Source organism: Camelus ferus, chromosome 28 (genome assembly GCF_009834535.1).
Source record: "Camelus ferus isolate YT-003-E chromosome 28, BCGSAC_Cfer_1.0, whole genome shotgun sequence".
Classification (NCBI taxonomy): domain Eukaryota; kingdom Metazoa; phylum Chordata; class Mammalia; order Artiodactyla; family Camelidae; genus Camelus; species Camelus ferus.
Genome location: NC_045723.1, coordinates 7,828,231 through 7,840,282, shown reverse-complemented (window position 1 = coordinate 7,840,282; position 12,052 = coordinate 7,828,231). Strand labels below are relative to the sequence as shown.

Below are 12,052 nucleotides of genomic sequence, written 5' to 3'. Positions count from 1 at the left end.
TCTCGCCAGGTGTTCCAGCACTTCGTCAGCAGGGTCCGTCAGAAGCTGCACGTTGTTCTCTGCATGAGCCCCGTCGGCGAGGCCTTCCGGGCCCGATGCCGGATGTTCCCGTCCCTTGTGAACTGCTGCACCATTGACTGGTTTGTCCAGGTCGGTGGCGTCACAGGATATCTCTCTGAGAAGCTGGACTTGCTTGATTTTATGTTCTTTATTGAAGTACAGCTGACTTACAAAGTGTCGGGTGTGCAGCAAAGTGACTCAGCTATATATACGTATTATTTTTCAGATTCTTTTCTGTTGTAGGTTATTACAAGGTATTGTATATGGTTTATTGTGCTACACAGTAGGTCCTTGTTGTGTATCTTTTAATCCCAAATTCCCAATTTGCCCCTCCCCCTCACCTTTCCCCTTTGGTGACCATAAGTTCATTTTCTATGTCTGTGACTCTGTTTCTGGTTTGTAAATAAGTTCATGTATATCATTCTTTTAGATTCCACATATAAGTGACATCATACGATATTTGTCTTTCTCTGACTCAGTTCACTTAGTATGATAAATCTCTAGGTCCATCAGTGTTGCTGCAAATGGCATTATTTCATTCCTTTTTATGGCTGAATTATATTCCTTTTTGTAAATATACCATATCTTCTTTATCCAGTCCTCTGTCAATGAATATTTAGGTTGCTTCCATGTCTTGGCTATTGTAAATAGTGCTCCTGTGAACATTGGGGTTCATGAATCTTTTCAAATTAGAGTTTTTGGTCTTTTCTGGATCTATGCCTGGACTTGCTTAATTTTAAAGGGGTAACACACTGTCCAGTAATAACTCAAGGGCACTTACATTAGCTTCAAAGCCCACTAGGAATTTACTCATATGCAGGGGATGGTAATGACGATCATTGAACAAAGGCAAAACAGAATTTATAAGGCAGAGAAGATACTAAATTTCTCAATGTAGAGGTTACCAGTGATCTTGACAAGAACTGTTTCAGTGGAGTGATGGGGAAGAGGGGTCAAGAGAGAAGAAGGGGGAGGAATCAGACGCAGCTCTTTCAAGGAGGTTTGCCCCAAAGGAACACCGAGAGATGGGTAATAAGCTAGAAGGATATGTGAGGTGAAGACAAATATTTTTAAGAGGGAAACACAAACAGCACACACGTGTGCTGATGGAAATGATTCAGAGAAGAGAATTATATATATGGTGCTGAAGACAGCTAGGCATTGTTGGACCAATGTCATCGAATAGGCGAGAAGGGATGGGATGGATTCATCAACGAAGGGGCTGATCACAGCTCAACCCACAGCATATGGGAAGATGAGGGGATGAAAGCTCACTGAAGTTCTGTTTTCATTGCTTCTGTTTTTTTAGTGATGGAGGGGTGCAAGGTCATGAGCTGCAAAAAAAGAGGAAAGAAGTGTTAGCAGTCCGAGGAAGTAATGCAGGGTGTGAAATACTCACTCAGGAGAATACAGAAGTGATGTATGAGACACTGTGAAGCACTTCTGGGCTGCACTGAGAACCCGCTGGAGCTAGCTGTCGTGAATTTAAAGTGAGGCCAGTCAGCGTGGCTGTGTTTTTCTCCAGCAGTGCTGTGTACACAGTTGCAGGCATGGGGTTACAGAGAGTTGCACTAGACTGAGGTTCAAGGGAGCTCAAAGAGACAAAGGGAGGTCAAAGAGAGAGGCAAAGGAGTTGAACTGAATAGGACACCGATTATAATCATGGACCTGAAGTTCACACTGTATAGTAAATAGAGGACATGAGGTCCTCATAATACATGTGATTTTATTTATGAAATTCTAAAGACACCCATGTTTATTCGTTCAATCAACAAATAGTTAAGAAACAACTTCTGTATACCAGGCCGTGTGCTGACGTCAGCAAATGCAGACCCAGACCCACCTCTAATGAGCACAGCCACCGAGTTCATTAAACCTCACGGTCCTGAATAGGAGTGAGCAAGGTGAAGGGGCGGGGGGACAAGGCAAGAGGAGTTTCAGAGCCGGGCACATTTCTTAATTGTTCAACCGTGTGCTATGGAAATGAGCGAGAGACTTTCAAAATTATATCTTGATTTACAGTGGCCCAAAGAAGCACTTCTTTCTGTGTCAAAGACATTTTTCTCAAATGTTGATGCTGTCAGCGATGAACTGAAAGAGAAGCTTGCGCTCATGTGCGTGAACGTTCACTTGAGCGTCTCCACCATGGCTGACCGCTATTACGCGGAGCTCCGGAGAAGGTACTACACGACGCCCACCTCCTACCTGGAGCTCATCAATCTCTGTCTGTCCATGCTGCGAGAGAAGAGGAAGCAGTTGGTTTCAGTAAGCTTAATATTATTAATAATTCTTTTTTACGCTTGAACTCAAAACTTTCGCCAGAATGAGTGGAAGAGCTATGTGCCACCTTACCCATCCTGTGCATGCCTTTGCCAACCTACAATATGACCAAAAAGTGTCCCATGCTGTTGGTCCAAAGGCCTTCCCCTTCCTTGATATTTATATTTTGTCTTCTGTCATTTATGTAAGTGCCCTTGACTCAGTAGCATGATTTGGACATTGTAACAGAATTAAAGTTAAGCAGAGAACTAGTCACCTCTGCAGTATTTAATAAGAAGTAAACCTTTCTGTGAAGTAATAGAGATGAGGTTCTGGTGGCCTTAACATGTCAGTGGTTCCCATTGAGAGCAAGGACTTTGGTGTCAGGGACCAGCTACAACCTCTGCTCTGCTTTCTTCCTGCACAATCTTAAGCATGTTCTGTAACTTCTCCAAGTCTTAGTAGAAAATAAGGTTTAAAAAATATATATCTATCTCTTGGATTGTTGTAGAATTAAAATGAGTTACTGTTTGTGAAGTGCTTGGAATATGATCTGACATATATGAGGTGCTCAGAAAATAATGGCTGCAGCCATCACCACCACCATCATCACCACCAGCATCACCACCACCACCAGCATCACCACCATCGGCATCACCACCATCACCACCATCATCATCACCACCACCACCATCACCACCACCACCACCATCACCACCATCATAATCACCACCACCATCATCATCAGGCTATTCACATGACCTAAAAATGTTCAGTATTTTAAACACAGTAAAAATGGAAGCATTTGCCATTTATTTTTCAGAGGATTTTGACCTGGTAAATGTATTTCTAGTAAAATAAAGTAACAGATATTTTTGAAACCTGCCAATTTGAACCACGTTTTCTGTCTTACCCTCAAAAAACAGTTATTCCCAGTTGCCTTCTCTACCAGATACTGCCCCTTTGATCCTAGTCAAGAGCTTCCTACCACTGGGAAGTAAGGTTCAGATCAGCTGCCAGAGCTAAGTACTCAGGACATTATCTCCTGGGGGAGAGGGGTGGTCTCAGCCCTGCTGATCCATTCTGAGGAAACAGGCTTCCAGAGCTGTGACCTGCAAGAATTTCTATCTGAATTTGTCCCTCACTCATTCAATGTGCTACCCAGCTACCACAGGGAATAAAAATACTACAGTGTGGGCCCTCCGTGAACCCACAGCCCCGTGACGTCCCACTCCCGTGTCCAAGGGGCACAGGTCCAAACCAACTGTGTTGCATGTCAGGGCCATTTCCTCGGGTTCTGTGACCTGAAGATTTCCCCACACTCTCAAGCGTTAAGTTTTACAAACTGATTCACCAGTTCTGTAGATGTGACATTCTAGTGCATGAGTGAGAGATGCCAGTTTATAATACTTGTCAAAATAGGTATCTTCATTGTCATCTAGGCACGTGAACGGGTGAAGAATGGTCTCACCAAACTATTGGAGACAAACGGTCTCGTAGACAAAATGAAATTAGACCTTTCCGCGTTGGAACCTGTCCTCTTAACGAAATCTCAAGACGTTGAAGCCCTGATGGACAAACTGGCGGTAGATCAAGAAAACGCCGACCAGGTACGCAGCGCTGGCTGACCGCGGGTGAGCAGGCTTTGACCTCCAGCTGGTCACCTATATACAGTGACAAGTGACTGGGTTTTTTAAATATGTTATTAAAATAATTGAGTGGTAGAGAAATTTAACCACGCCTTTAGGTTGTAAACAATCTCCCTTCAATAAGGGGGAGGGTATAGCTTAGCAAGCACAAGGTCCTGGGTTCAGTCCCCAGTACCTCCATTAAAAATAGATAAATAAATAAACCTAATTACCTCCCCCCCCCAAAAAATTCTAAAAACAAAACCCAAAAAAACCAATCTCCCTTCAAAAGCCAGCCTGATTCTCTCCCCGAGAATGAGTGAACCCCATGTGTGGCACAGAGAGAGCTGAAAGAAAAGTACCCCCTACAAACAGAACGCAGCCAGTCTGCTCCTAAGAAGGAGCTGTTTGTCCTCATAACTTTGTCCCCATTTGTCCCCACTATTCTATCAACGTGGTGCGACGTGGACATGGGAGAGTACGAGATGCGGTGTGGCGAACCTTCTTTCATCATCAGTCTAATCCAAGGGGGCAAACATGACTCTCTATCATTGGCTTTGTTTTTAAACATTGCAATTCAAATCCCGAGACCGCTCAAGCAGCCGTGTTTCAACGGTTAGGTCCGCAACATCGTGCAGGAGGACGAAGCAGTAGCAAAAGTGAAGGCGGAAGAAACCCAAGCGATAGCGGACGACGCTCAGCGAGACCTTGAAGAAGCGCTGCCCGCGCTGGAGGCTGCTAACAAGGCGCTGGATTCCCTAGACAAGGCGGACATATCTGAGATCAGAGTCTTCACAAAGCCCCCGGACCTGGTCATGACCGTGATGGAAGCGATCTCCATCCTCTTGAATGCCAAGTGAGTGCCTCCTCAGAACACCCGTTGCCAGCATACCTGGCGGGATTTCTTTGCTCTTTTTCTTCATTTTCACTTACGTGTCTTCATTCTCTTCACCTCCCTCTCGTTGATTTGGTCAGTCATTCAACAAATTGATTCCACAGGCCTTTTTTGGGGGGGGGAGGGGACATCTACTTTGCGTTAGATGGTAAGAGATATAAATTTCTTCCACGTGAGGCACTGACAGTCTAGTGGGGAGACAGGCATGAAAAATGATCATTTCAAGGCCTGTGAGAGTTGTGCAGTATTAGGAGTGCCAAGGAGAGAGCGCCCAGGCCCCCTGGGGGGCATGAGCAGGTGTCTGGGGAGATGGTGCTCGGGTGGAGAGTGGACCATGGGGAGAGCTCAGGGATCAGGCGGGGCTGGGTGGCAGGGCAGTGATCACACCATGAACGGTCTCGTGTGCTTTGCTGAGCAGTTCAGATTTCATCTTGGAGATAATGTTGTTTTCAAACTTTCTTTAGTAATTTAATCTTTTTTAATAAAAGATTATGTTATGAGAAAGCTTTCTATGTAAGACTGATTAGTGAAGACAGAGCGCCCAGAGCACCACCCCTCCCCAACCGCCACCGCCAGGCTTCCCCGTGGACCCACTGGTCAGCACGTCGTTGGGACCTGAGGGTTCTTGGAGCACAGGTGGAGAGCCCTGGCCAGAGGGGACTGAGAACCAGTGAGCACTGTCAACATAATCAGATTTCCATGTGAGAAAGACCAATCTGGCCAAAGTCCACAGGGGGCGAGTTTGACTGAGAGAGAAAACAGGTTTGAAGGTGATTACGGTGTTTGTGCAAGAAATTTTAAGGCAAGGGAGGTAAAAATGTGGGTGCTTGAGGCATTTGAAAAATAAAACTCATTTCTGTAATGCCTTACGCTTCTGCAACTCTGCCGTTCTATAATTCTTTCTCCGCCACAACTGGCTTGTATGGAACCTTAGTCATCCACGTGCCCTGTCTCCCCATGAGCTGTGTTGCACGTCACTGCCAGTTACTGGGATTACACCACTGAGGTTAAAACTACCCACTTACTGGGGTAACATTTTTAGTTTATTTATTTTATAGAAATACAGTTGATGTACAGCGTTTATGTTAGTTTTAAGTGTGCTGCGTAGTGACTGGATTTTTGCACACGTTATGAAATGATCACGGTAAGTCTCTTAGCCATCCGTGGGATAACATTTTAAAGTTCTCAAAGGAGCACGTGTTTTTTTGATCTTACATTCCTTTAGGACAGTGCCACTAACTTGCCGTGTGTGTCTTTCAGGCCTGACTGGCCTACAGCAAAGCAACTGCTCGGTGACTCTAACTTCCTAAGAAGGCTTCTAGAATACGATAAGGAAAACATAAAGCCCCAGGTCCTGGCGAAGCTTCAGAAGTACATCAATAACCCTGATTTTGTGCCTGAAAAAGTGGAGAAAGTGTCCAAAGCTTGCAGATCCATGTGCATGTGGGTGAGAGCAATGGATCTGTACTCCCGGGTGGTCAAAGACGTGGAACCAAAGAGGCAAAAGCTCCGCGCTGCGCAGGTACGTTGTCTGTGCCGTGAGGTTTTGCAGAATGAGAGGCCGTCGCCAGCAAGCATGCAAGCTCCGACTGAGGCACTGCTGAGGGCAAACAATACAGTGACAGCGCTCTTGGAAATTAGTTTTTGTTTAAAAAGAATAGCTTAGCCAGTAAGGGTTATTTTTTCGGAAACGATCTCTAAAATCTGTCCTCTCCCAGCATAAAAGGAAAACGGGTCTTTACTGTACCACATCATCAGACCCCTGGTGTTTTTAAATTTATTTTAGCTCTAGCATCCAATGCTCTCCATTTCTATTTGATAAATCTTCCCACACTTGAGTGTGTTACCTGAGGTTCTAAAAACCAGCGTAAGCCACAGTCAGATGGGAGGCCTCAAGCAGAACCAAGATCGATCAGCGGAGCAGGTCACCGGAAGAACCACGGCTACAGAGCAGGGCTGGCAAACTTTTTCTCTAAGGATCCGGGTAGTAAATATTTTAAGCTTTGCTGGCTAGATGGTCTCTGTTGCCGTTACTCAGCTCTGCCGTTGCATCATAAAAACAGCCGTCAACAATTCAAACGTGAATAAGCATGGCTGTGGCCCAGCGTAGCTTTACTTATGGACACTGGACTCAGATTTCATACAGTTATCATGTGTTATGAAATAGTATTCTTCGTTTGACTTTTTTTCCCCTTAACTGTTTAAAAGTGTAAAACCATTCTCACTCACAAACCACACAAAAACAGGCAGTGGGCTGAGTCTGGCCTCGAGGCCAAAGCTGCAGACCTCTGCCCTAGAAAACTAGTCAGGAGAGATCCGTTTTCACTGTTGCATGGCTATTTCATTTGTTCTACCATTTAAAGTTTATTATAATAGCTAATTCATCCCCAAATGCTTAGTACATTTATTTCTCTAATCCTTCTATGATTTATTTTGTTGGAGTTTGTTTTGTTTTGTTCTGTTCTGTTTGTTTCTGCTCTTATATTTTGTTCTATTTTATATTTGTTTTAACTTTGAATATATCATATCAAAATCTTTTGGGAGAAAAAGAACATAAATCCTTAAAAACAAACAAACAAACAAAAAAACCTGTTACAAATGGGTAAATTTCAACTTTCTTTTGGGGCTTGTTGTTAAATACGTACCTGATTTTATTAGGCTGAACTTGATATGACCATGGCTACTCTGAAAGAAAAACAAGCATTGCTAAAACAAGTGGAAGATCAAATACGAGCCTTGCAAGATAAATATGACAAAAGTGTGAGTGAGAAGGAAAGTCTGGGTGAGTAACTCATAAAATTTACGTTGTTCTGAAAGGGCCTGATTTTCAAAAGTTGAAACAGTTTTCAGGTGGTCAGATCTCAGTCTCCATCCAACCTACAGGGCGTATCTGCGTGAGATGGATTGCATTAGCCTCCTAGTGTAACACTAGGAGAACTGCCTGTGTTGTGTGTATTCAACTCCTATATCCGAATAAGGCCTTTGGGGGAAATACCACATTTTGACACAGAGCAGCACGTTTTCTGAATTTGATCCAGAAAATAAATACTATAGGAGCATGAAAACAGTGCTGTCCTCAGCCAGAGTCAAGGAGTATCGAAAAGATGCTTTCTGCGTGGAAGAGGCAGACTTGGACTTGGCTCTGAAATGGGAACTAAGCCCCTGCTGGTGTGAGGTTCCCTAGAGATGTGTCGACATCGTTAGCTAAATATTGCTGGTTCCGCTATAAACAGAAGCAGGCGGATAAACGTCGTGTACTTTAGGGAAACACTGAATAACACGGCCTGATTGTCTTAAAATTTCCCAGCAAAGACGATGGCCCTGACAAAGGCGCGTCTGGTGCGCGCGGGAAAGCTGACGGCTGCGCTGGGGGACGAGCAAGTTCGATGGGAGGAGAGCATCCAGAAGTTCAGCGAGGAGATAGCGAACATCGTCGGGAACGTGTTCATAGCAGCGGCCTGTGTGGCCTATTACGGGGCCTTCACAGCCCAGTACAGGCAGTCGGTGAGGAGACCTGCCTTCCGAGAGCAGCGGCTGAAACTGGGAGGCGGGGTGGGGGCATGGGGGACCCGGTTTCCAGGGAGGTTCTCCGTGATGGAAACTTCTGTATACATTCCACAGCCCTCCACCTCCCCCAGCAGCCAGCGGTGGCTGCCTCGAGGCTCACCTTGACCCGGCCCTCCCTCTCCTCTCCTGCCTGAGAAAGTTGCTCATCACCTGCTTACACAGCACAGAACCTGGGGGGAGAGAAAAAGCCAGGGAGTCTCCTACCCCTAGGATCAGGAGTGGCAGCCAAAGTCAGGCAGGATGGGGTGGGGGGGCGGTTATAGCTCAGTGGTTTAGCATGTGCCTAGCATGCACAAGTTCCCGGGTTCAATACCCAGTACCTCCATTAAAATAAATAAATAAATAAACCTAACTACTTCCCCCCGAAAAAATAACATAAAATAAAGTCAGGCAGTATGCATAAAAAAGAATAAAATAATGCCATTTGCAGCAACATGGATGGACCTGGTGATTGTCACTCTAAGTGAAGTAAGCCAGAAGGAGAAAGAAAAATACCATATGATATCACTTATATGTGGTATCTAAAAAAAAAAGACAAACAAACCTGTTTAACAAAATAGAAACAGACTAACAGACATAGAAAACAAACTTATGGTTAACCGGGGGGAAGGGATAAATCGGGAGTTCTAGATTTGCAGATACTAACTAATATACATGAAATAGATAAATAACAGGTTTCTACTGTACAGCTCCGGGAACTATATTTAATACCTTGCAGTAACCTATGGTGAAAAAGAATATGAAAATGAATGTATGTTCCTGTATGACTGAAGCATTGTGCTGTACACCAGAAATTGACACAGCATTGTAAACTGACTATACTTCAATAAATATATATATTTTTTAAAAGATAAATTAAAATAAAATAAAGTCAGGCAGGATGAAGCATCCTGAATCGGTGAGGCTGCTGCTGAGGGCTGGGCATTGGGCAGGAGCAGGAAACTGAATGATCTGGAGGGCTTTTGAAGCCACTTTTTGAAATGCTTCCCTGCGGATGTTCTGCCCTGCCCTTGGGTTATAAAACCTTGTTGGTGCAGGAGTTACACAGACTCTCCAGGAGCTCAGGGGCATCTGGCGCCAAGTGGGCAGTGGTGCCAGGGATGCTCTCGGGGGACAGACAGTTCTCTGCTGTGCATGGTTGTGCCGCTCCCTGTAGGAGGTGACCTGCTTACAGCCCGCTGCCCCATTCACTGATTGCCAGTAGCACCCACAGCCATTGCGATAACCCCAAACTCCTCCACGTGCTTCCAGACTCTTCCCAAGAGGAGCCTGCAGCCCATGCTGAAGCCTACTGTGACAACCCCTGTGTCATTTATACCAGGTCAAGACAGGGCATGTGACATGCCCCAAGCCACCACTAGTGAACGGCGTAGGTCTAGACCCCGGATCTGCTGTGCCCTATGCCCTGGTGCCGGGGTGCCTGTGCAGTCTGGGTGTGTCCTCGTTCTCCGAGTGTTGCTGACTCTATACAAGCGAGCTTTTCTCCTTCTACAGCTTATTGAGTGTTGGATCCAGGACTGTCAGACCCTGGAGATCCCAATCAATCCTTCCTTCAGTCTCATTAACACGCTTGGTGACCCCTACGAGATACGGCAGTGGAACACAGACGGGCTGCCCCGTGACCTGGTATCAACGGAAAACGGCATCCTGGTCACTCAAGGGAGACGGTGGCCTCTGATGATTGACCCCCAAGATCAGGTATGTGACCAGGGCCTCAGATAAGCTGTTAGCCTGTTAAGTCGGCTAACACTGTGCTCTTACAGATTCTAAAAGTGGACTTGAACGTCCCTGTAAGATCTTGGGGATGCAGACCTGGGAGGGGGTTTAAACGTCTTCTCGTCCACATCCCTCACTGTGTAGAGACAGAAAGTAAAACAGGAACAGTCCAAGTGCTCTGCACACTTGGTTTTGATTTTGTTTAAGGGGTTGACCATTTGTTTTCTCTGTGGGAGCAGAAGTTCATACCAGCACAGTCCTTGTTCCTAAAAGGACTGAGGCGTTGGAATGAAGCCAGAGGATGATGACTTTCAGGGTGCACCTGCCTGGCATTTACAGAAGCTCACTATCTGACTCCTGAGTCTGCGGGCCAGTTGTTCTACGGGGGGTTTAGGAAAAGGTGCCCGTTTGAAATCAGGGACAAACGTGAATCCCTCCAGGGTGGGCTTGCTTCCTGGGTGGGTCTTTCCTTCATTTGTTCCAAATTTGAATACAAGAAAGAGTCCTAAACATTAGATTCAAAAGGTGTTTTTTATTTGTAGGGGGAGTGGAGGGTTTTTTAAAATTTTATCTTTTGTTATCTTCCTGGTTTCTAGATTGAACGAAACCTCTAAACTTTACAAACTTTGACTTTCTAGCCAGCTCTGAACTAAACGTCTCGCTCTGCACTTTCTCACATAGGCAAACCGCTGGATAAGAAACAAAGAGAACAAAAACGGTTTAAAGATCGTCAAGCTTACGGACAGTAATTTCTTGCGCATACTTGAAAATTCGATCCGCCTCGGCTTACCCGTCTTACTGGAAGAGGTTCGCTTTGCACTTTTCTTGCGTTAGTTCCCAGCCTTCAGGCCACACCTGGGAGCCTGTACCGGCCGTGCCTGCATCCCACTAAACACCCCAGCCAGCTCCCTCTTCAAACTGGTCAAACCGATTGCTTCGCTCCTCAAACAGTACAGTACACCCTCGGGGGGGGGGGCGCCGTCTGTGACCGAAGGAATTTTTTTGCTTCCAGACATTGCTTTGGTGTTAAGTGGGATGGGCTCAGTTTCCTGACACCGCTGATTCTCAGGCCTCGCGTGGCTCCCCGCCGTTAGCTGCCCTGAAAATTCGAAGCAGTGGTGCCAGTCAGGGAGTGTCTCCTCACGCCAAGGATGTGAAGCCAGTAAAACCCCCAGTGGGTATAAACGTTATGTTCCACTTAGACGGAAGGTCAGAATTAGACTAAGTGGCGTGATAGGAACTTTTGTTTGAAACAAAACAAAAGATGTTTGTTGAGCCTAAGTGCTTGATTTTGTCAGAATCACCCCAAGAGTGGATGTTTTCCAGCTTGTTCATTCAGTGAACACACATTGTTTGAGAATCAAAGGCCAACAATACCCGGGTGGTTCTTGCCCTCGATAGTTTACAGTCTAGTTGGGGGCAAAGACAGTAAACAGAGAAAAGAGGGGGAATGAGGCAGAAGAGGGAGGAAGAGAACGAATGGTAAGGGCTTTGAAGGGACGAGCCCAGGGCTGACATAGCCAATAAGGCGGTGGGGTGGGGGAGGTAAATTAAATGCACGGCTACAGGAGGTAACGGTTGAGCTGTGACCCACATGAAGAGCTCAGCCACGTGAAGAGCTCAGAGAGATGGCTTTCCAGGCAAAGGGGACAGCCTGTACAATGGCCTTGGGCACAAAAAGGACTCCTGCAGCAAAAGGGCGCGAAGCTCGGAAAAGACCGCAGGCCGGGGGCAGCTTAGCTGCAGAAGAGTCAGTAATATTAGCTTCAGCTACCACGCACTGCGTGCTCGCTCCCCTCGCCAGACCTGCTGTGGTAGTTTACACATATTAACCCTTTAATCTGCACTGCCGCCTTACAGGGTAGTCACTACTATTATCCCATTTTACCAGTGAGGAAGCTGAGGCCCAGAAAGGTTAAGTAAACCA

The 12,052-nt window shown here is 45.9% G+C and overlaps 2 protein-coding genes across 7 annotated transcripts in view; one reads left to right on the top strand and one right to left on the bottom strand.

Annotated features, from left to right (window-relative positions):
* Positions 1-12,052, bottom strand: part of TRABD2A (TraB domain containing 2A) — a 120,451-nt gene that overhangs the window by 6,010 nt on the left and 102,389 nt on the right. Inside the window, exons 8-9 of one of the 6 annotated variants that reach the window (XR_004315806.1) lie at positions 7,488-7,527; positions 676-1,394 (exon numbers count right to left, since the gene is read on the bottom strand). The exons of 1 other annotated variant lie outside the window; for it this stretch is intronic. The gene's annotated coding sequence lies outside the window, so the exon portion shown is untranslated. Of the gene's footprint in view, positions 1-675; positions 1,395-2,207; positions 2,296-4,046; positions 6,443-7,487; positions 7,528-12,052 lie in introns of those variants that run through there. 4 more of the 6 variants (XR_004315809.1, XR_004315811.1, XR_004315807.1 and 1 more) reach the window with 4 other exon arrangements.
* DNAH6 (dynein axonemal heavy chain 6) overlaps positions 1-12,052 on the top strand; it is a 150,317-nt gene that overhangs the window by 89,722 nt on the left and 48,543 nt on the right. Inside the window, exons 48-56 of the mRNA XM_032469656.1 lie at positions 10-150; positions 2,083-2,325; positions 3,762-3,929; positions 4,568-4,803; positions 6,103-6,364; positions 7,501-7,624; positions 8,150-8,346; positions 9,904-10,107; positions 10,807-10,932. Of these exons, the coding sequence (XP_032325547.1) occupies positions 10-150; positions 2,083-2,325; positions 3,762-3,929; positions 4,568-4,803; positions 6,103-6,364; positions 7,501-7,624; positions 8,150-8,346; positions 9,904-10,107; positions 10,807-10,932 (1,701 nt within the window). The remainder of the gene's footprint in view (positions 1-9; positions 151-2,082; positions 2,326-3,761; positions 3,930-4,567; positions 4,804-6,102; positions 6,365-7,500; positions 7,625-8,149; positions 8,347-9,903; positions 10,108-10,806; positions 10,933-12,052) is intronic.